This window comes from Pleurodeles waltl, chromosome 8, assembly GCF_031143425.1.
Source record: "Pleurodeles waltl isolate 20211129_DDA chromosome 8, aPleWal1.hap1.20221129, whole genome shotgun sequence".
NCBI classification, from domain to species: Eukaryota; Metazoa; Chordata; class Amphibia; order Caudata; family Salamandridae; genus Pleurodeles; species Pleurodeles waltl.
Genome location: NC_090447.1, coordinates 1401455733 through 1401480918, shown reverse-complemented (window position 1 = coordinate 1401480918; position 25186 = coordinate 1401455733). Strand labels below are relative to the sequence as shown.

Here is a 25186-nt window from a genome sequence, read left to right as displayed (position 1 = left end):
AGGGCACAATCTGTGCCCTTCAAAGCATTCCCAGAGGGCAGGAGAGGCTACTCCTCTCAGGCCCTTAACATCTATTTCCAAAGGGAGAGAGTGTAACACCCTCTCTCAGAGGAAATCCTTTGTTCTGCCTTCCTGGGACTGGGCTGGCCAGACCCCAGAAACCTGTCTGAGGGTTGGCAGCAGCGGTAGCTGCAGAGAAAACCCCAGAGAGCTAGTTTGGCAGTACTCGGGGTCCATGCTGGAGCGCCGGGATGCATGGGATTGAAACCCCAATACCAGATTTGGCTTGGGGGACAATTTAATGATCTTAGACATGTTACATGGCCTTGTTCGGAGTTACCACTGTGAAGCTACATATAGGTATTGACCTATATGAAGTGCACGCGTGTAATGGTGGCCCCACACTCTCAAAGTCCAGGGAAATTGCCCTGAACAATGTGGGGGCACCTTGGCCAGTGCCAGGATGCCCTCGCACTTAGTAACCTTCACCAAGTGAGAGTTAGACATATAGGTGACTTATAAGTACTTACGAGCAGTGTAAAATGGCTGTGAAATAACGTGGATGTAATTTCATTCAGGCTGCAATGGCAGTCCTGTGTAAGAATTGTCTGAGCTCCCTATGGGTGAAAAAATAAATGCTCCAGCCCATATGGATCTCCTGGAACCCCAATACCCTGGGTACCTATGTACCATATACCAGGGAATTATAAGGGTGCTCCAGTGTGTCAATTAGAATTGGTGTAAATGGTCACTAGCCTGTAGTGACAATTTAAAAAGCAGAGAGAGCATAAACACTGAGGTTCTGGTTAGCAGAGCCTCAGTGATACAGTTAGGCACCACCTATAGGCCACAAACTATGAGCACTGGGGTCCTGGCTAGCAGGATCCCAGTGACACAGGCAAAAGCAAACTGACACACAAGTAAAAATGGGGGTAACATGCCAGGCAAGATGGCACTTTCCTACACGTGGGTAGGCATAATGCTCGCGACAGGAAACACAACATGGACACATCACATTTTTATACTGAAATCTGACGTGTTTTTTGCAAAGTGCCTAGCTGTAGATTTTGGCCTCTAGCTCAGCCGGCACCTAGGGAAACCTACCAAACCTGTGCATTTTTAAAAGTAGACACCTAGGGGAATCCAAGATGGGGTGACTTGTGGTTCTGTTACCCAGAATCCTTTGCACACCTCAAATGTTGGCCAAAAAAGTACTTTTTCCTCACATTTCGATGACAGAAAGTTCTGGAATCTGAGAGGACCCCCAAATTTCCTTCCACCAAGCATTCCCCCAAGTCTCCCGATAAAAATGGTACCTCACTTGTGTGGGTAGGCCTAGTGCCTGTGAAAGGAAATGCCCCAAAAAACTACCTGTTTGTGCGAGGGGGTGGTTGGGGGGGGGGGCACCTGCGTTTTTGGTCCTGGGCTCAGCAGCCATCTAGGGAAACCTACCAAACCCAGATATTTCTGAAAACACCCGAGGGAGTCCAGGGAGGTGTGACTTGCGTGGATTCCCCAGTGTTTTCTTACCCAGAATCCTCAGCAAACCTTAAATTTAGCTTTAAAAAAATCACATTTTCCCACATTTCTGTGTGCGATCACCGCATCGGGACAAATTTCCTACCAGCCAACATTCCCCTCAGTCTCCCGGTAAAAATAATACCTCACTTGTGTAGGTGGGACAAGTGCCTGTGACAGGGAAAAGTCAAAAACATGTCAAAATTGAGGGGAAGCAAAGCAGGTCAAAAAGGACGGTTTGTAAAAAAAAATATATATATTTTTAGGCTGACAAGTGCAGCAGAATTTTAATCAGTAAGATGAGAGATGGTAGGAATGTTGTGGATTCCTGCAGATTCTGGAAGGTTCCTTCACAAAAAGGTGGGAAAAATGTGTGATTTCCAGCAAAGTTGGAGGTTTGCAGCGCACTGTGGGTAAGAAAATGGTGCAGGGTGCATGTGAAGCACACCACTCTGGAATCACCCAGATGTTTAGAAATAGAAATAGGCTGATCTGCCTCCAAGGGGAGCAGAAATGGCCTAAAATAAATTTGCCTTCCCAGCCAAGGGGCCGCTCCCCTCATGTCAAAAACAAACAAACAAAAAATTCCCTGGTGTCTAGTGGTTTCTGCCCCCCCAGGGCAAATCGGCCTAATTATATTAGGCAGATCTGCCGCGAAGGGGGGCAGAAATGGCCTAAAATTAATTTTGCCCCCCGGGGAGGGACCCTTGCCTAAGGGGTCGCTCCCCACATATAAAAAATAAACATAAACAAAATAAAATTATCCCGGGTGTCTAGAGGGTTTCTGCCTGGGGCAGATATGGCCTAAAAATAATTTGGCCCCCTGGGAAGCGGCCCTTGTCCAAGGGGCCACTCCCCTCATGTCAAAAACAAACAACAACAAAATTCCCTGGTGTCTAGTGGTTTCCTCCCCCATACCCAGGGGCAGATCGGCCTAATTATATTAGACCGATGGGGGCAGAAATGGCCTAAAATTACTTTTGTCCCTTGGAGAGTGACCCTTGCCTAAGGGGTCGCTCCCCACATATCAAAAATAAACAAACAAAAAAAAATTATCCCTGGTGTTAGGAGGTCCCCAGGGGGCCTAAAAATAATTTGGCCTCCTAGGGAGCAGCCCTTGCCCAAGGAGCCACTCCCCTCATGTCAAAATCACAAAAAATGGGGCCGTTCCCAACAAGTAAAAAACAAACAAAAAAAAATGTCCTGGGACAGAAATGGCCTAAAATTAATTTTGCCTCCTGGAGAGAGACCCTTGCCTAAGGGGTCGTTCCCCACTTATAAAAAAAACAATAAACAAACAAAAAAAATTATCCCTGGTGTCTAGGGGGTTTGATCGGCCTCATTATACTGGGCTGATTTGCCCCCAGGGGGTGAAGAAATGGCCAAAAAAAAATGTGGCCCCCTGGGGAGCGTCCCTTGCTCAAGGAGCCACTCCCCTCATGTCAAAATCACAAAAAAACAAACCTCCTGGTGTCTGCTGGGCATTTATGCTGCCCAATCGCATCGCGATCGGGCACCAGAAATGCTGAGAAAGACATGAAAGGAAAGGAAAAGCCTTTCCTTTCCTTTGATGCCTTCCTCGGCCCCTCCACCTGATCGGAGGAGAAATACAAAAGCATTACTCCTCCAATCCGTGCTGGAAACTGAGCTTCCAACACAAAGGGACAGGCCTCACGCGCTGACGTCATTAGACACCACGGGGTGGGGGTGGAAGCGGAAGCGACTCCCCTTCCATCCCTGCAGTGGGGGCGCTGAGGCAAGGCTCATGGGTGGAGGGGGCCACGTTAGTGCTCCCCCCATGAGCCGGTAGCAGGACATAACTGTTACGTCCTTGTCGGCGCCGCAGCCAAGGACACAATTGTTATGTCCTTGGCTGTCAAGGGGTTAAGGAAAACAGGCTGCATTTAAAAACAAAAAAAACAGCTTTATTTAAAAAGCAGTCACAGACATGGTGGTCTGCTGACCCCAGGAGTCCACCATCCCTGTGAGTGGCAGCCATTCCCAATGGGTCGCAAAATGCGACCTTTTGTCATGAATATTAATGAGGCAGGTCGTTTGCGACCAGTTTGGGAATTGCAACCAGTGTCTCAGACACTGTTGTCCATCAGTGTTTGCGACTCGCAATTTGCGACTCATTTAAATACCCCTTCCCGTTTGCGAATGGGCTACCACCTCCTTCAAGGAGTCAGTAAAGTATGAATGTTTTGTGACCGAATTTCCGGTCAAAACATTCATACCAATGGGTAGGGATCATCTAGCCACGCCTGTTCAATGGTGTCAAGGAAGGAATTCATAAGCTCCCTTGAAGGATCTCACTTGGACTGCTATACATCAGAAGAAAATTTTGTGAATTGCTCTAGAATTACCTCTGCCCTGTACAATGTCGACTCATCATCAGAGCAAATTTTAATAAAGTTGAAACTAGCTCATTCATATCACAGAAAGTTAGCTAGAATTTTCTGTGGCCTGTCTACCATGCCATATAGTCTGTATTTTTGCCTACCTGCTAGGTATTTTACTTTGTACTCTTCAAGTTTAATATTGAATTGCTTTGGTGCCCAAATATATCCTGAGGTGCGGTAATCTTGTTAAAAAGGCATGGATTTCTTCTTTAGGTTTACTAAGTTGACCTCTAAGTTCTTTTGGATACCAACCTGTTTGGTCATGTTGGTTACACGAATCACCACCTTAAGGGATTCCTAGAGTGTGCTTGGACTGTCCGCAGATTGGGCATCGAGTGAAAAATATTCCTAACTGGCTGTATTTATTTCCTCATGAAATGCAAAGTCACTTAAAGCATGCAGACACAGTCTCTGGGGGAAGACTTTATGCTGTGAGGGCAATTTTAAGAAACTGGGGCATTGTCAGAAAGAGTTCTAGGCTTATGTTCGATCAGTGTGGTCCATTATCCAACATCTCTAGTTAACAACCAGTAGTCTATTCTGGACCATGATACAAGTACCCTCTCTGGACTAAGGGCGCCTGGTACGCCAGATATCAATGATATTATTATCGGACAAGACCACATGCAATTTCTGAGCAGTTGGAGTGTTATGGTAGTGTGTCCACTAGACCAGTCACACAAAGGATCAAGGACCACATTGAAGTCATTTCCGCAAGTGAGTGCCTGTGGATTGAGTTGTGCAATTTTCAGCCGCACTTCTCAATAGACACCAGAGCTGTTTGTGTTAGGCCTCATATACAGACAATGGTGACAGTTATACCAAGTAAGATGATTTGCAGGATCATATAGTGACCTTCCCAGGCCCATATTATCTGCTGAGGATGCAGTAGGGTACTCTTTCTAATTACAGTTTCAACACCACTGGCGTATGAAGAGGTGGATGGCTCGCAAGCAGCACCAATCCAGTTACTATGCAGCATTGAGGTCATTTGGCCAATAAGATGGGTTTTCTGTACGAGACCAATATCAATATTGTGCCTGTTTAGATAAGTGAATGCCTGGCAAGCTTCACTTGGATCATTCATGCCACAAATGTTTCATGGTAGTGGCTCAACAGCACCCATAATAGCTGAAGGAGATGCTAGGAGGGTTAAGGAGAGACAAGTTAGTGGTTGCCCATGTGTGGTCCTGGCCGCTTTGTGACAGTATGCCAATGCAACAAAGCTGTATTGCAGTAATAGCAATAAAATGGGTTAGGGTTATGGGCTCTGTACTTCTCATCCCCCTCCCACACTAACATACCCTGTCAGAAGCAGTAACCAATCCTGTCGCCACCCTTTCATACCATAAAACACCATTAAGTGAATGCATCCCTGAACTCAAACAATAATGTAATTTGCTTCACCACCTGTAATTATCAATCAATTACATCAAAATAGAGAAGAAATTAGATATAAAGAAAGATGGAAAATTAGAACTTGGGGAACTCCCACATGTGACCAAGATGCAGGGCACACATCCTGTTTGAGACAGACAATGCGGCTAAGGAATGCAGGAAGTGAAAAGTGCTACCACGGATCCATGACTGCAGATAGCACTGTGATACACTGGTAAATTCATATAGCATTCCATAAGACTCTGGGCAGCTCAGGTCCATACTAGAAAACATGAATAAGCTGCTAAGTCTAATGTATCGTTGGGAAAACTGATTGTGAAGTGAACATAACTGTGCTATCATCAGTGATAGTTTCTGTAATGAAGGTGAGATCATATTATCAGTCAGCATCACTGAGGTGATTGAAGGCACTAACTGGTCCTTCTTTTCTGGGTTCTGGTACAGCTGTCCTTATGACAAAAATGGGTGGCTGCTTGCAATCAGGGAACAGTTGCAGAGTACAGTGGCGTGCACTGCACCCCTGCCTGTAGCAGTTTGTTCTTGATTGATAGAAACTTCCTTCTTGCTGGTTGTCCCACAAGGGTAAAGTCTGGTTACACAGATATCTTATTATCATCATATGTCTCAGCATTTCCTGAGTCGCAATACTGTGTCACAGTCTTTGAAGTTCATCAAGCAGATGATTATGGGAATAGCCAGGACTCCTGGTGGGGGGAAAACAGATGTTCACAACCTCTATAGAAAACACTGAGGTGAATGCAGAATCCTCAAATATACTGTCCAACATCTTCTCTATATAATCATCTATTCGGCCTACAGATTCCAGTAGCCCCAGTTTCTGCAGGTTTTTGCTGCAAAAGCAAGCCTTGAGGTCTTCCTTTTTGGCTTTGGTTATCTCTAGGACATGTTTTATACACAGAAGTCTCCTGCTGCATACACTGGCATGGTTTTCTGCATTTGACACCTGCCATTCCATGTGATCTTTGCGGTCCTCATGCCTATCAATCCGTTCCTTCATCCAGTCGATTCTGTCCATCAGCGAATCAATCTTGAGGTCTACTGTAATCAGACTTTGCTTTATTTCCGTTAGGCGGCCCCACCAGTCTTGTTGCATTGGTGTGTCCATGCCTGGCTGTATCAGGGTGTCATCAGCGTGTGTGTCCTGGCTCAAGGCCTTGTCGAGCACTTGTTCTCGAAAATTAGCTTGGACTATTTGTGTTCTTTTTTGCTTTTGATTAGGTAATGGTTATACTTGCTTGCTCCTGGCAGTGACCACTCATTGTACGTTCAATGCATTTGGCAACCCCTGTGGAGCAGAGCAGACCATGGGTAACATTTGAGTGCCACACTGGAGATGTCACAGAAAGACTGAATAGTGCTCCTCTATGCAATAATAAGTGAGATAATTAGTGAAATCAATGTCTAGATGGGCAGTATCTTCAGCCGTACATATGCATACATATGCCAAGGTCAGCCCAGAGCTACTGTGGTTCCCACTTTGGGAGTATATAGTTTGGTCTCGACTCACCCCCAACAGCTGTAGCACTTGGTGGATGAGATCCCCTCCAACAGGTATGTTGACTCACCGCATTGTCAGCACAAGCGAAAGGAGGCCATGTGCCACCAATCTACCTGCCATCATCTCATCACTTTGCTGAGTCACTACCCAGGTTAGGAGGTGGCCATCTCTTTATGCCTCAGTCACATTTTACATTAGGTTAGCTGTCTCTCCTTTCTTTTATGCAGCGAAACGGGCACAAATAAGTGCAAGACAAGAGGAGTACCAATCCCACTGTTGCACTGCCGCTAGGTGCTACCCCAAATTGATCCAATCCCCCACCAGGGGCTGCCAACCTTAGGCAGACTGGGATCTTGCACCAGGTATCCAGAAGCAGGCAGAACCAACACACCTCTCAGTAATATAATCTCTGCACAGCCGCCCTCATCTGAAAACTAATGATGTACAGTTGTTAAGCAGGTTGGGTGCCAGGGTTCCCACCTCATCCAAAGAAAGGAGCCTGATCCTAAGGCAAAAGGGGAGGGGGTGAGCAGACCCATACCATAAGTTCCTTCAAGAATAATGAGTACTCAAACATCTTGTTCCATGTGTTTTTTGAAGTAGAACTCAGAGCGATGGGGTATAATGTGACATGTTTATGAATGCAATATGATGTATTCTGGTTTATTTCAAATGCCAATACGAATTTATACAAAAAAAGTGCCTCCAAGGATAATGTACTGCTAGACTGGCAAGGCAAAGTGGGTCTGTGGCATGGAATGTAAGTCTGACCCAGAACCCCTTTGCAGGACCAGTCTTTCTGGGGGATGGGGGTGGGGGGGGGGGAAGGTGGGGAGTGGTCAACAGGTTCCTATGTTTCTGCTCTTATTGTACTCCACTGGGTCTCTGAACCAGCTGGAAGCTAGTGATCATCTGCAACCCAGGCCTTCTACCTCCCCTGGACCAGCACTCCTGCTTCCATCCAACTATCAGGGTACACAAAGGCCATGTTGATTATACCACTGGGAGAGCATCCTCTAGGGTGGTGCTCATGTCAAAACCTAGTCTTGTGCGGGCTCACTTCAGAGGATATGTCTGAGTTGCACATATGGCAGTCAAGAGTAGGAAGAGTCAACATGCATTCTACGCTGGCAGAGGGCCAGTCTGCTCACCATTAGCAGGTATGACTGATCATCTGTCAATGTGGTAGCTAAATTAGAACAATTTCTGGTTATCCTGTGTGTGAAGATTAAAGAAAGCAAGGGTCTCTGCTTCGATGGGCATTCTTAGGGGCAGATTCCTTTTGGATTGTCTTTTCAGCCAGCAGTCTCACCCAAGTGAAGCCATCTTGCAGCACTGCACACAGACACAAACCAAGATTCTTTCCTGCAAGAACTGAAACAGAGACATCATCTTTGCCATCATCATCTTGCCCTTAAGAAATGGGAGGCTGATTTAAAGTATCCAAATAATACAGGTGGCTATGTACAACAAGACCCAGCCATTAGCTCAGACAAGAACATCAGAGAAACGTCACAAATATGCAAATTTGTGTTAAAGGACAATTTGCATGTGTTGGCTAAAAATAAATGCAACAAGGAAATTTATCTGAATTGTGACATCTTGAAAGAGGACTATTTTAGACATTTACAAAGAACACCAAAGGGCTTACGGAAACCTTTGCAAAATAGAAATGCTTAGTTTACCAGCTATTGGGGCATGCGGGAGATGTCATATTCAATATAGAAATTATATTCAGACGCATGTTTCTGTCCTGTAATATCCGAGTGGTGGAAAGAAGTGACTACCAAGACAAACCTGGTTATTCTTAGTGAGTCGACTTGCTCAGCAAAATAAATTCACTGTTATATAATCCCCAGCTGAGGAAAAGTAAAAATCGATTTATTCATTTGTGGGCTCTAAATCATGCTGCTACTCCTTGAAGAATTAGTGAACTTTACAATAACCTAGGTAAGAAAACAAACATGTAAAACAGCAATAGTAAGAGCAATAGTGAGATTAACAAGTTGTTAAAGTATTTTTTTAGTACACGAGGTGCAGTGGCTAATTTATCTCCAGGATTGTGTTTGGTAACTTCTAATGCAGTCTCTTACCTCAACTTTTTCCCATTAAAACAGACTGTTCTAGAGACAGGATTGCAACGTTTCATTCATTCACCAACTAGATGCTGACAGGTAGGCCTTTCAGAAGCGCTCTACATTGGGACGTTTGGGGAGCTCACTCTAGGCCTTTCACCCACACTCATAAAACCGTTTATGTCATTGGCTACTGTGTTGATGCAGCTCCTCACGACACACTGGTTAAGCTGAGATTGCTGTTCAAAGACTTTCTGCTAAGTTAAAGAAACCCACATATTTCAAGTAAAAATAAATTGATATAGTCATGCAAAGTCCAAGCTTATTTACATGAGTAGTTTCTACACTAAACCAATCCAAGTTTACCACATACTCACCAGAGCTCTCCTAGGTGTCTCTTGTGGAATTCCCTAGCACAAAAATGTAACTTGCATCATTATTACAAGCCAATAACATCACCATGTAGGGCACAAACAAAGGAGATAGTTAGAAGGACAACACATGTCTCTTTCCTATAAAGAAACCTAACACAGATTATACACAGCCCCCACAACAATCACACTAAACAACAGCTCAAGCACTCATAACCACCAAGATGAATTGTAATATGCTCTCAACATCAAATATACCTCAGAACACATAACAAACAAGACAATGTCTCCTCGCCAGTTCAATATTAGGCAATCCATGTCCAGCTTGGTTTGCAAATAAAAATGATTTACCTCTTTTATGTTTGAAGGCAACGTGCATTTGGGGAAAAATGCGTAACTGATCCACTGCTTTAAGTAACGTAACAAGAAAAATAAACTTGTCACAAGGCAAACTACAGCAATGGCAGATGCAAAGGCAACCAACATCTTCCAAAATGAAGTTTCACCTAAATAGAAAAGAAAGAAAACAATTACTTTTTTAGATTTCTGGGAATGATGAAGTGCACAGGGAAATTATAAAACATATTCTATAAACAATAATTGATAAGCTTGCACTTAATTACTTAATGTTAACGTTTAAAGGCAGTATTACCACTGCCGTGTGAAAAAAATGTATTAATTTTTACGAAAGAAACGGCAACATGAAAATATGGCAACAAGTGTACTCATATGTGTTTTTGTTGAAAAACGTCCACAGGAAACCACATAGATGTTCTAAGTTATGAGTCTCATAGCACTCTGAAGCCACTAATGGTATACTGACTCAGACACTGGACACCACATTGTTAATTGAGTAAGGAAAGAGAAGAAGGCAACACCTGTGTGGATGTTGCAAAATGTCATATGCAGCCTCCCTACCTACTGATGCAGATTCCCATAGTTTCCTTCCAACCCACAACATTTTGGGATCCTAAAACCAAGTTAAGATTCCAACCAATCAGGACCGACAAGACAATTTAGACAAATAGAGAATTATAACAAGACACAAACAGATGTTCTTGTTAAACAAAATCATTCAAAAGGGAGGATCTGCTGAATTCTGCTGACACCATATTTATAAACAGTGTCCTTTTTAAAGCATAATATACATGGGTGGGGTGAAGGGATATCCAAAATGGTGACCAGGACAAACACACTGTGGAGCGTTTCGCACCGTCTCTCCCCTGACACCATCCTGTGGCATAGTGGCCCTCCTCTCTAGCCAGAGAGGCCCTGCCAGATCTCTGTGCAGCCCGCTTGGCTTTCAGTGGTGGTGTCGAGCATTGGACAATGACGTCAGCCCTGGGGGAGCAGCTGTAGCATGCGGTGGGCCGTGGGCATGCTCTTTTGTGCTCTCTTCGCCTGGCTGGGCAGCACGGCAGGAGTGCGGCCAGCGAGATGAGGCATGGCGGCAGCAGACCGGGTAAGCTCTTCCCTAACTGGCTGCCTTGGCAGACAGAACCTTGCGGTGCAGGGCCGTGGCTGGGGATGCTCTGCAAGAGAGGGTTACTGGGAGTTCATCAACCAGAGTGTCACAGTAACAGGCCGTGGCCTTACATAGCCCCCCCTGTGACTTTTTGCTCCCTACCTCAGGCGAGGCCACAGTGGGGGGTGGCATCACCACTGATTAAAGGATATTACTGTCATTGGGGGCTCCAAATCTTCTCCTCCTCTTGCTCTTTGGAGGGCACAGAGACAAGACTGCTCCACTAGACATCAGAATTCGCTCTTGCCAGCTGACACAGAGGTAGAAGGTCTTCCAGCTCTAGTGAAACATATGGACTCTTGTTGTTAAGAACAGCATCTGCCAAGTGTGACGCCACATGGCAAAAAGGCTTATAAGTGACGCTTTGGTGGTCCTATTATTTTGGCAGGGTCCTGTGGCTCCTGACCGCCCAGGACATTCTTCCAACTGATCTGGAGCTAGAGCCAGAATTTCTCCCTCAACATGGAAGCCTTCTTAACCATGGTCGAGTAGCGCTGCTCAAAAGGGGGTCTGGACAGTGGAGGAGGGATGTCCCACCTTTTGACCAGCACCAATGTTACGAGGGACATGGATGGCGCAGCTGCTCAAGTCCTGTTTACGTCCTGTCCATGCTTACGGACAGGTTCAATGTGCTACTATAGGCCATCAAGGATATCAAGACCATGTTGGATCTGTAGCTTGATGCCTTGACGATCGAAATGGGCCTCTTGAGAGCTGATTAGGCTAAACAGCAGGATAACGTGGAATCACATGAATCCGCATTGGCGGGAAACCGACCACTGACGTTGGGCATGCAGGCACAAATCAAACCTCTCTAAACAGAAGTTGCAGTATTGTGCAACATAGCCAAAGCCGTGGACGTGGAGAGATGCTTGTGCTGCAATAACATCCATATAGTGGGACTCCCATAGGAAACATAGGGCCCCAAAATTGATCTTTTTCTAGAGGACTGGCTGCTCCAGACCATGCTGGGAGGGAAACGGTCTAAATTCTTTTCAATTGAATGGGCCACAGGGTCCCTGGTAGGGCACCTCTCCAGGGATCTTCACCCACGCTTCGCCCACACTGATGGTGGCACAGCTCTTCAATTATAGTTACCGAGATCATACCTTACAAGTTGTGCATGTGAAGGGCCCCCGACAGATAGAAAATAGCCCAGTAAATATCTACCCAGACTACATGTAAGAAGGGCAGAGCTGGCAGGGGTCCACATGCCAATCAAGCAGAAGCTTCATCAGTTGGGCTTGTGATACTCACTCATGTTTCCAGCCAAGTTGCGTGTCATTGATTCTGGATGTACACTTTTTTTTTTTTATGATCCTGGCTGAGGCCTGGGAATGGCTGGAATTCAAAGGAATCATCCCACCTCCATGTGAACCAGTTGGACCTAGAGGCGAGTGCCATCGGAAGCCCAGGCGACAGCAAAGTTGTAACCCCAAAGGGAAGCCAGCGGAGGAGCAAGCAGTGAGAGTGAGCACTGGTGATTGCTGAGTTGGCGTCTCAACATAGTTCGGCAGCAAGTTCAACCGGCCGCTCTGCAGACTCGCCAGAGAGAGACTTCGACAATGCCTTAGATGATATCCCACTGGAACTCTGGGCAAGCCCTATTCTTATGCCCATGACTGTGGACCAAGTGATCTGATCAATATATATCCTTTTTCCTTGATTTGCACAATGGGTTTTTGTAGGTGCACATGGGGGTGGGGAGCTTACTGTAATTGTATAATTGGCATGGCAAGGAAACAGTCCTTTCTCATACATGGACACTTTCCACCCAGTTCCTGTTGGACTTTCCTATATGTGTTATGTTATGCAGTTTGCGTTTGGTCTAGGGCTTGTTTTTATTCTGACCTGGGAATGGGAGCTCTGAATATATTTGTTTTATTTATTTTTCCATGTGGAAAGTCGACAATCTACAGCCGCTGTTATGGGATCACTGGACATGGGGGTGCCTCATTGCCAGGGGGTGGGGCGATCATCATTCCTATCATGACAGCACATCCAACTGATCTCCTTCCACATATAACATTCTGACCTCGAAAGTGCGGGGTTGGCAACGCACAGATGCCGCTACCAGGTGTACTGTTACTTAAGTCCAGACAATGTCCACATAGCCTATTTACAAGAAACCCACATGACGGCTTTGGAACTTCACAAGCTCAATCGCCCATGGAGAGGCCAGATTGTTGGCACCTCCTACTCGGCATACGCTAGAGGGGTGCCCCTGTGGGTGGTGCCTGATGTGCCGTTAGTGATCACATGCAAACTGATAGACACTGAGGGGCGTAATATGGTGGCCGAGTGGAGGCTGGATGGTGCACTGAACACGCTAGGGGTGCTATGTGCTGCCAACACTGGTCAATCACAGTGCCAAGACACACTAGCTCCCACAATGGCACAGGACTTAAATGCGATTAGTATGTGGGCTGGGGACTTTAACTGTGTACATGACACTATTATGGACAGATCAATCCACTCTGCTACAGGGTGCTTCTGCAGTCTAACTCACGCAAACTTTTGTAAACTGGTTAGATCACTGTTGCTGCAAGACATATGGCCTTCTATGCATCCCCTTTTGAGGCAACACTTGCACGTCTCCCTGTTTCACAACTACATACTAGAATTGACCTCCATCTCTGTAGCCCCAATATGGTTCTATTTGTCATGGATATTAAATATCTTGGCTCTACACTCTCTGAGCACAACCCTCCTGAAAATGCCGATATATTGAGGCAGGCAGCAAGGTTGGATACCCACGTGGAGATTGGCCACACAGGCCCTACATGATGACGTGTTTTGTGAAACTGTGGGCACACATGTCACCCAAAACTGTGCAGAAAACTCTGGAACACCAATGGAAAAATGGGTGGAGTGGGACACCTTTAAGGTGGTGATTAGCAGCCTATGGATCTAGACTGAGTACAGCATGAAGTTTAACCTGCAATGCATGATCATAGAGAGGAAGCTGTGCGCCAGGTGGAGGTGCGAGCGGGAGGGGGCACAGGATAAGAACTTAAACTTCCCACCCTTAGAGACAACCACAGAGCTCTGGTGGACAGGCTTGGAAAGCTAGATTACACAGGATACGTACCCAAACAACATTCAGTGGGAGACAGAGTGGGGTGGTATTGGCCTGGCTACTGAGCTCAGAGGTGGACAGACCACAATTGAAGGCTATTAGCACTCAGACAGGACATTAACACAGTCTTTTTTTATTAATTATAGATCCCTGAACTGGGAGAGGAAGAGTCATGAGGAAGTACTACTACCAGACTACCTCAACAGTTTGTATGAAGGGGAGAGCACTGTACATGAAATAAAAAACAAAAATAACAAGAGTGGGGATGCAAAAAAAACATTCTAATAGTGAGAATTCCAAGAAATATTCCAACAATGAAAATAGCAGTCTTAACAAAAACATGGGCTTGAAATGCTTTAGTTCTGGAAGTGGACATCTCTCAAATAGTCCAGGATGTTGTGCGAGGTTTGCTGCAAGCAAAAATTTGAAAAAAGGGAAAAAGGGACACTGCGTGTGTGTGTCGGGGGAATAAAGCACAAGGGATACACTGTATAGAGGAAGAGAAGAAGTTTGTGTTGAGTGGGAGAGGAGACGGATTGGTGGATGGTGACCCTTTGGAGATGCCTGAATGTGATATTACAGTTGGTGGAAAGAAGCTGTCTGTATTAGCTGATTCGGGATCACCTTAAGCAATGAAAGGCAACAAAAATTGAGATATGGTGTTTGGTATGGGCAAAATTGAGTTGAAGAATTGGGCTATACCTTTTGTAAGCAAAGTGAGAAGAGTGCCTCATTAACCCCTTCGCTGCCAGGCCTTTTCCCCCTCCTGTGCCAAACCTTTTTTTGGCTATTTGGAGCAGTTTGCGCTTAGGCCCTCATAACGTTTTGTTCACATAAGCTATCCACGCTAAATTTGCCTCCTTTTTTTCCAACATCCTAGGGATTCTAGAGGTACCCAGACTATGTGAGTTCCCCTGAAGGAGACCAAGAAATTAGACAAAATACAGTGAAAATTTGCCATCAACAAAGGGTTTGTGGTGGCCAGATCACCATTTTCCCAGCTTTCAGGAACAGGCAGACTTGAATTGGAAAACCCTATTTATTAACACAATTTTGACATTTTACTGGAACATACCCTATTTTTACTATTTTTTGTGCTTTCAGCATCCTTCCAGTTAGTGACGAAGATGGGTGAGAAACCAATGCTGGATCCCAGAAAGCTAAACATTTATGAACAGTAGACAAAATTCTGAATTCAGCAAGGGGTCATTTGTGTAGATCCTACAAGTGTTTCCTACAGAAAATAACAGCTGAAATAAAAAAATAATGAAATTGAGGTGAAAAAAACAGCCATTTTTCTCCATGTTTTACTATGTAACTTTGTCCTGCCATGTCAGATTTTTGAAAGCAATATACCGTTACGTCAGCTGGACTCTTCTGGTTGCAGGGATATATAGGGCTTGTAGGTTCATCAAGAACTCTAGGTACCCAGAGCCAATAAATGAGCTGCACCTGGCAATGGGTTTTTATTCTATACCGGGTATACAGCAATTCATTTGCTGAAATATAAAAAGTGAAAAATAGGTATCAAGAAAACCTTTGTAGTTCCCAAATGGCCACAAGATAAGGTGTTGAGAAGCAGTGGTTATTTGCACATCTCTGAATTCCGGGGTGCCCATACTAGCATGTGAATTACAGGGCATTTCTCAAATAGACTTTTTTTTACACACTGCCTTACATTTGGAAGGATAAAATGTAGAGAAAGACAAGGGGCAATAACACTTGTTTTGCTATTCTGTGTTCCCCCAAGTCTCCCGATAAAAATGGTACCTCACTTGTGTGGGTAGGCCTAGCGCCCACGAAAGGAAATGGCTCAAAACACAACGTGGACACATCACATTTTTTCACAGAAAACAGGTGTTTTTTGCAAAGTGCCTACCTGTGGATTTTGGCCTCTAGCTCAGTCGGCACCTGGGGAAACCTAGCAAATCAGCGCATTTCTGAAAACTAGATACCTAGGGGAATCCAAGATGGGGTGACTTGTGGGGATCTGACCAGGTTCTGTTACCCAGAGTCCTTTGCAAACCTCAAAATTTGACCAAAAAAACACTTTTTCCTCTCATTTTGGTGACAGAAAGTTCTGGAATCTGAGAGGAGCCACACATTTCCTTCCACCCAGCGTTCCCCAAAGTCTCCTGATAAAAATGGTACCTCACTTGTGTGGCTAGGCCTAGCGCCCACGAAAGGAAAGGCCCAAAACACTCTCTGGACACATCAAAATTATCAAATACAAAACTACCTGTTTTTGCAGGGGGGTAACTGAGTTTTTGGTCCTGGGCTCAGCAGCCTTCTAGGGAAACCTACAAAACCCAGACATTTCTGAAAACTAGACACCCGAGGGAGTCCAGTGAGGTGTGACTTGCGTGGATCCCCCAATGTTTTCTTACCCAGAATCATCACCAAACCTCAAATTTAGCTAAAGAATCAAATTTTTCCCACATTTCTGTGTGGGATCACCGCACTGGGACACATTTCATACCACCCAATGTTCCCCTCAGTCTCCCAGTAAAAATGATACCTCATTTGTGTAGGTGGGCCAAGTGCTTGTGAAAGGGAAGAGCCAAAAACAAGTTGATATTGAGGGGGAACAAAGGGGGTCCAAAAGGGCAGTTTGCAAAAAAACTAAATTTTTAGGCTGACAAGTGCAGCAGAATTTTTATCGGTATAGATGAGACAATGCTGGGTGGTAGGAATTTTGTGGATTCCTGCAGATTCTGGAAGATTCCATCATAAAAACGTGGGAAAAATGTGTGATTTTCAGCAAAGTTGGAGGTTTGCAGGGGATTGTGGGTACAAAAATGGTGCGGGGTGCATGTGAAGCACACCACCCTGGAATCACCCAGATGTTTAGTTTTCAGATGTGTCTAGGTCTTGTGGATTTTTCTACATGGCAGCGTCTCAAAGTCCATAAAGTGTAGCCCTCACCATTCCAAGTGGGACGATTTTGAGAGTAAGCCAAAAACTCATGGCCCAAATGTAAAACTAAAACCCAAAATAATCAAATGTCTTCTTGCTTGCTGTGGGATAAGATGTTTTAGAGTGTGGGGGAGAGCTGTAAGACTGTTACCCCCTTCAGTTGAGGTGGGGGCATAACCAGGCCCATACTGGTTGGTAGCCACCACCCCAATATTTTTTTTTTTAATTCCCTGGCATCTAGTAGACTTTCTGCCCCCTCCTCCCCCGGGTGTGGATCAGGGGTAATTGCCCCATCTGCCCACTGGTGGGCAGAACAACTTTGGCCCCATTTATTTGGGGTGGGGGTATTGCCATACCCCCACCCTCTTATTTGTTATTAAAAAAAACTTCCCTGGCCTCTGGTGGGCTTTCTGCCCCCACCCCCCCTTGGGGGCAGATGTGCCTTACAAAAATAGGGGGCAGATATGGCCAACAAACATACAAAAAAACCACAAAAAAAATTAGCCCTGGCGTCTAGAGGTTTCTGCCCCGGGGGGGGGGGGGCAGAAATGGCCTAAAATAAATGTATACCCCCCTCCCCTCCCGGGAGCGACCCTTGCCTACGGGGTCGCTCCCCTTGCGTGACATTGGCACAAAAAAAAAGATCCCCGGTGCCTAGTGGTTTCTGCCCCTCTTGGGGGCAGATTGACCTAAAATCATCCGATCTACCCCCTAGGGGTCGCTCCCCATCTGTAAAACAAGTGGTTTCTGCCCCAAATTAAAATAGGCTGATCTGCCCCCCATGGGGGCAGAAATGGGCTAAAATAAATTTGCCCCCAGGGGAACGATCCTTGCCTAAGAGGTCGCTCCCCTTACGTGAAATTCACGTTAAAAAAAAAAAACTCCCTGGTGTCTAGTGGTTTCTGACCCCCTTGGGGGCAGATTGGCCTCATAAAAATAGGCCATAAATGATCTAAAGATTAATTTGCCCCCTAGGGGAGCGACCCTTGCCTAAGGGGCCGCTCCCCACCTCTAAAAAATAAAAAAAACAAAAAACAAAACAAAAACCAAAAAAATGATCCCTGGTGCTTAGAGGTTTCTGCCCCCTGGGAGAGACCCTTTCCCAAGGGGTCGCTCCCTCATGCCAATTATCTATAAAAAAGTAAATCCCTGGTGTCTAGTGGGCGTTTTAGCAGCCGGATTGCTTTACAATCCGGCTGCTAAAAATGCTCAGAGAGACTTCAAAGGGAAGATAATTCATTTCCTTCCCTTTGAAGCCCCTCCGGCCTCCTCCACGTGATCGGAAGAGAAATGCTTTCCATTCCTGCCTTGGGGGGGATGGGGGGGAACCCCACAGAGGGAGCGTTAGCTCTCCCTCTGGGCTCTGTGCCCAGGACGTAATGGTTACGTCCTTGGCACATGAGCACTGTGCCTCAGGACGTAACCATTACGTCCTGGGCACAGAAGGGGTTAAATGATGGAATCTCTTGAACAGGAGTTGAACAAGTTGCTGGAAGCTAGACTGAGTGAAGAGAATGAGTGCTTAGAGTAGTTGGCTCCCATGGTGGTTTTGGCCCCAAAAGATGGCAGAGAAGAGAATGTGTGTAGATTTACATGGATTAAACAAACACATTTGGGTGGACAGACAACCCTTAACGAACATTTCAGAAACATTAGCTTTGATTAAAGATGCCAAATTCTTCAGTGTCATGGCTTTGTCCTCTGCTTACCATCAGGTATTGGTTCACCCTGAGTCCAGGAACTTAACAACGTTTGTAACCCATTTGGGTGCCTGTAGATAGCATACCTCAGAGCTAGTCCTCACGGCTGCATGCTTTCAAAGAGTGATGAAGAAAGTGCTGGATGTTTTATATAAAGTACTGTTCTTTCAAGACTACATTTTAGTCTATGGCAAGGACCAGCAAGAGTATGATGAGCGGTTGTGGCAGGTACTAGGCAAAAGGCTGGGTTTGTGATAAAGAAAGAGAAATGCAAACTTTGTGTGACCGCTGAAACTTATTTGTGACATACAACTTCTGGTGAGGGAAAGAGTCCAAAGTTGGATTTTGCCAATAGCATTGTAGAAGCACATACACCAGCGAAAAAAGATCAAGTGCACTCTTTTTTTGGGGTTGGCTGAGATTTTTCTAAATGTATTCCAAATTGTGCTACTTTGTCTCTGAGTCAGTTAAAAAAATCCAAATTAGAATGGATGGATGAGTGTGCAATGGCTCTTGGTGATATTAAGGACAGTATTGGGAAACTACCTACATTGGGACATTTTGATGCCTGTAAGAGAACCGTGTTGTCAACTGATGCCAGTATTTGAGGTTTAGGAGTAGTGTTATCCCATGTGGCAGATGGTGAATCTAAAGTGGTGACTTCTGCTTCTCATTCATTGATGTGTAAGGATGAAAGATATTCCGTAATTGCGCGAGAGGTGTTGTCTGTATTTTGGGTAATTCACCCTTTTTAACTTCTATATTTTGGGTATACCATTTGTGATAAGGTCAGATTATCGCCCACTTTGCCAAATTTTCACGTGTAGGGAAGTGGAGAATTTATCTCCCAGGATTAGACGATGGATGGAAGACTTAACAGAGTTCAATTTTGTTATTGTTATTTTTTGTTTTATTTGTTGTTGTTGTTAGTGGAATATGAGCCAGGACCCAAGAATAAGGCTGCTAACTGTTTATCAAGGTTACCAATTGATCTTGAAGAGGGTAACAGTGACACCTCATTGGTTGGGTGGGTACGCCAGTCTGCAATTGATGTCAAAGAGTGGTCTGAAGCCAGTCTTAAGGATGCTAATTTTGTGACCCTAAAGGACTGTATTGTTAATGGATGGTTGCACAATCAGGATGTGCCAAACTCCTTAAAAGGGTTTTTAAATGCGAAGGAGAAGCTTTGCATGGTGGAAGGAAATTTCTGAGGTGAGATAGGGTGCTACCACCATGTAATCTAAAAAACACACTAATGCATCTGGCACATGAGGGACACCTTGGGAGGAATTCCACTAAAGATAGACTGCAAGGATGGTATTGGTGGCCATGGATGGCTCGTCAACTACAAGAGTTAATGAAGGACTGTTGGCAATGTGCAAACAATGATAAATGTAGAAAAACACAAACAGCCCCATTGTCTCCTGCTGAAATTCCCATGGAACCCTGGACCAAAATAGGGCTAGGCATTGCAGGACCTTTTGAACTTCTAGGGAATGATGAACAGTATGTTTTATTATTAATAGTTACTAAATGTGTAGCTTCTGTTAACACGAGGACAGTGATTGAATTTCTTACTGAAGAATTTTCTTGTGAAGGTGTTACAAAGGGCCTGATTACAACTTTGGAGGAGGTGTTAATCCGTCCCAAAAGTGACGGATATACCACCAGCCGTATTACGAGTTCCATAGGATATAATGGACTCGTAATACGGCTGGTGTTATATATCCGTCACTTTACCGTCACTTTTGGGACGGATTAACACCTCCTCCAAAGTTGTAATCAGGCCCAAAGTGTCTTATTACAGACAATGGAGTTCAACTTGTCTCACAAGAGATGTGTTTACTACTCAAAGAATTTGCCTATTGTGCATTACAAGACAGCTTTGTACTTACCACAAGCTAACAGTTTTAAGGAGACTATGAACAAGTTGGTAACAAGTTGTGCTCAAAGAATATTACTTCTTAAAAGAATCTTTTGAGAGAAACATGGTGGGCTCACAGTAAAACACCTAATTGTAAAACATCTGTGTCTCCATTTGCTGCGTTGAGAGGCAGGAGGCCAAACAATAAGCCCAATCCAGCATGGTTTAATCCAAATGTTGGAAGGAAAGAGGTGACTCAGTCTGACGAATATCTTAAATTCTGCAGAACATTACACCAGGAAAAGTAGAAAACTAAATTTGATTAGAAACCTTCTACATGTAGAAGTTTATGGAACATTGGGGACATAGTGTTGGTCAGAAAACCTGGCATGTTCAAGAAAGGTTTTTCCAAGTTCATGGGACCTTTCATTATTTCAGAGGTACAGAAGAATGTGGTGGTGCTAGACTCAGGTGATGTTGAATATGTCAACACTGACAAAAAGGAATGATGACAAATTATAGGGGAATGCTAATGTTTATGTAGAGGAAGATCAAATGGTTCAGCTAGAAAGAGCCAGTGGGAGCTCTGTCAGTGATTGATCTGCCAGGAGGTCTAGCATCAAACCAGCCTGGCACAAGACTATGGGGGTCATTCTGACCCTGGCGGTAGACTACCGCCAGGCCAACGACCGCGGATGCACCGCCAACAGGCTGGCGGTGCATCCATGGGCATTCTGACCGCGGCGGTCAGAAACGGAAAACCGGCGGTGTCCCACCGGTTTCCCGCTGCCCTGGGGAATCCTCCATGGCGGCGCTGCAGGCAGCGCCGCCATGGGGATTCCGACCCCCGTACCGCCAGCCTGGCTCTGGCGGTTCTGACTGCCAGAACCTGGATGGCGGTAACGGGTGTCGCGGGGCCCCTGGGGGCCCCTGCAGTGCCCATGCCAATGGCATGGGCACTGCAGGGGCCCCCTAACAGGGCCCCACCAAGATTTTCAGTGTCTGCCAAGCAGACACTGAAAATCGCGACAGGTGCAACTGCACCCGTCGCACCCCTTCCACTCCGCCGGCTCCATTCGGAGCCGGCATCCTCATGGAAGGGGGTTTCCCGCTGGGCTGGCGGGCGGCCTTCTGGCAGTCGCCCGCCAGCCCAGCGGGAAAATCAGAATTACCGCAGCGGTCTTTTGACCACGCAGCAGTCTTCTGACGGCGGTACTTTGGCGGAAAGTCAGAATGAGGCCCTATGTGATGACACAAACATTAGGATTTATAGTTTATTTTATTGGTTGGTTTCTTGTTTTACTTTTCTTATGTCTCAAACATTCAACTTCTATATTGTAAATATTGTATGAGGGAAGGATGTGTTATGATCTGCTTGCTTGCGTCATCACCCTGTAAATTGAATGTTACCTATGTCATTGTTGCTTGGGTGACTACAACAGTATTTAGGTCATTGATGACATCATACACTAACTCTAGGGTAGCATTTTGAATATTGTTCAGTTGGTCAAGCTGTCTGTAAGGTTGGTGATTCATAACCTGTATGGAATAACATACATGGAAATATACCTGAATTGTGTGGAGATGTATGGACTTAACACTCTTGTTACATAAGTAAGTGGCTTGTATCTTAGGCCTTAGATTTTCATCAGAGACTCCAATGCACTCTATAATGCCCATTTTAAGATGCGGGAAGGCCTGTGTATATAACATTGTAATAACACCTGAAAAGTGATGCTACACACGTCAATGGGAAATTGGGAAGGGAATAAAGAGCTTCCCTGATCAGTACAGAAAAGCATCATCCAAATATCAGGCAGAGATCTGCTGCAAAACAGTCTCTTTCAGAAAATTTGAGTTGCTGAAGAAGTTGAAAAGCATGACCTTTGGTTATTTGAACATATTCAACAGAATATAAATGCTCAGCTAGGTTAAAACAAGAAGAACATCAGTTAAGAAGAAAGAAAAAGCAATATGAAATCAAGTAATTCAAAGGGGAAAGAACAAAAGGCTATTTCTAATAAGTAAAGGCAGTCCTCTGGATAGGACAAAAGAATCAATGAAAATAATTAGATTAATTACTAAGAGGTCCAGGACTATATTGAGATAACAGACCTGGTGAAAACAACAGATAGAAAAGTAAGACTATGGGTTTCAGGAAAAGATTCTGGACAGATCCTGAAAATAATCACAAGAGGTGGGAGATGAACTCAAAAGAGGACATCTATTGCCATGTTTGAGTGACAAATTTCCAGGTAAGTGCAGAGCAGAGGAGACAATTTTAATATTTTATAAATTCTTCTGCAATTTGTCTTGGGATATCTGAGAGGACGTTCTTGGCACATCCAATAATTACAAAATATGTGGTTAGGTCTTATTGTACAAAATGAATCCTCATCAAAATGTTCAGACTGCATCATGTGCCCTTTTTAAAGCCAATTAAGAATTTTATTGCAGAGTATGCCCAAAAGTTCACAGCACTTTGTTTTTCGGACATTCACATAGGCTATGTTTAATGTGACTTCTAATAGGGTGCTGGTGTTTGTTCTCCTTCGCCACTAGTATCTTCCCTTCGGCTCTAATTATTTTACTACCATGTTGATTTCAATCTAAATTTACATTTAAGGTTTGGGTAAAAAAAATAAAATCATAGCTGCTGGCTTCCCGTTAGGTCTAAGCCACTGAATGATTTGGATGAGAATGTGCTTAACTGCAGGATTATGAAAACAGCTAGAGGAATTGCTGAGATGGACACCAATGTTTAATTTTATGTAACATCTTCTTCTAGTTTATTGGTATGTGGTGCATCCTTCTTCCTATAAGCCAAAATGCATTTACTGGTTGCAATAGACTACATCAGGATGGCCTGCGTGCTTTAATTCTTTAGTTGGACTAAACTCAATGCCACATTTTGCAACTGACCATTTAACAGTGAAACGTTCTTTGGATTAACTGTATGTATTTGGATTTTATCAGTCACATATACCATCATCTACAGCCAGATCAGCAGAAAAGGACTGTAGCATAGAAAGTTGACTTAATCCCCCCATTTCCCTCTCACTCCCCCCCCCCTATCACCCACACCACGAGGCCCACATATCTCTAATCAGATCTCTCTAAAACCGAAAGCAACAAGGTATTTGTGACATCAGTCCCCATCGCTCAGGACTTTCACAAGCCCCGAACTCAGGCCCTGGAATTGCAACAAAGTCAGATGGGACCACCCAAAGAACTTTCAGATATCATGGACACACAAGTTATCTTCATTCTACAGCCAAATAAACTGGAAAGGGAGATTAATCACTGTCAAAAACAGGTTAAACCTGTGATTACCTGAAGCCAAAAACGGCAGTTCACATGGTAATTTAGACAAATTACAACTTTTACGGGTCTTTATGGACAGTTGTAGAGATGATATTCCTTCCTCCAAAGCTTATATACTGGCAGAAGATTTCAATAGTCATCTATTTAGAGGTAGTAGAGTGGAACAGGCTGTTTGACACCTAGTATGGCTGATCCCTTATTACATATGCAGCATACCAGTTGAGGCGCATTTTTTACTAAATTGAAGTGGTGATTTTATTCAACGTCAAAAATTCCAATACCTGGGATATCCACTTCCTTTAAGAGGTCAAATTAAATTTTTCGCATATAGCCAACACGTCTTTGAGTGCTACCCCTATAACAAAAGTCATGCTCCCCTTTGAGATCCAGTATAGACCAAAATAACGTGTTTTCTACAGACACCAATGTTTTCGCACATAATTTCCCCAGTGTCAGACAGCGCCATAGGAGTTGAAAGACTGTTGACCCACAGCCCATCCAATGTTGGTCCAGCCTCTAAATAGCCCACACATGCAATTTCTAAATTGTTAGATACCAATTTACAACTATGTGAGAAACAGCTACTTCCCTGTTTACATTCCTGTAAGTTCTATGGGCCTGTTTAGTATTGATAAAGTCTCCATAAAACAGGTTTTATTGAAAGGAAGTAAAATAACTGCACCAGCTGTGCTAGTCTCCACTTCCATGTCAGTACTGCAGTCAGAATAACTGCCAGTATAAGTATTGGACCTCTGACACCACAGTTAGAACACTTCTGGACTGAGTACATTCTGCCAGGAAGAAGAGCTGGATGCTGTAGGGGGGGACTGCCACTCTGCCTGCTGCGTTGTTGTGCTGGCCTGCTGCTTGCTGCTTCTGTCCTGGGAGTGAAAGGACTCGACTTTGCTTTCTACATCCTGCTTTCCAAGCTTCTCCAAGGGCTTGAACTGAGCTTGCATCCTGTTAAGAAGCCTCAGAACCATCAAAGACTTCACTTACCAGCTACTGGGCTCTCTTGCCGACAGTCCTGACTTGCCAAGTGGTGCCAAATCCAGTTCCTGGGCCCTCAGACGTATGCTCTGGTGCAACTAAAAAGAAGCTAAGCACATCAACATCAGAGCGACTTTGGAACCGGCGTCACTCTCAGACTCTGCGCCGCTGCCTGCACCGGAGTCATGGTCCCCGCTGGGTGCAACAACTGTGACCTGCAATACAGACCCTAAGCTGCCACACCACTGATGAAGTCCCGCCACAGCGTGAGTCCCGAGTGCTGTGTCACCCACATCTGTGACACCCAACTCTAGGGCAGCACCTGCGGCCCCATGGTGTGATCACGACACCGCAAAGTCAATGCCTCGCATCTTGACCTGCTGAATTCATCAACCCCACCAGGCCGTAAGGAACCCACACCTCACCACCAACACTACATCACCTCCCATGCAACTGTAAGGAACAGACGCCTCCCTCCCTAGCAGTAAGCAACCAATGCCTCATC

At 44.9% G+C, this 25186-nt stretch overlaps 1 protein-coding gene across 1 annotated transcript in view; it reads right to left on the bottom strand.

Moving 5' to 3' along the window:
• Positions 1 to 25186, bottom strand: part of IFNAR1 (interferon alpha and beta receptor subunit 1) — a 241130-nt gene that overhangs the window by 10110 nt on the left and 205834 nt on the right. The window contains exon 10 of the mRNA XM_069202457.1: positions 9635 to 9789. Coding sequence (XP_069058558.1) covers positions 9635 to 9789 — 155 coding nt within the window. The remainder of the gene's footprint in view (positions 1 to 9634; positions 9790 to 25186) is intronic.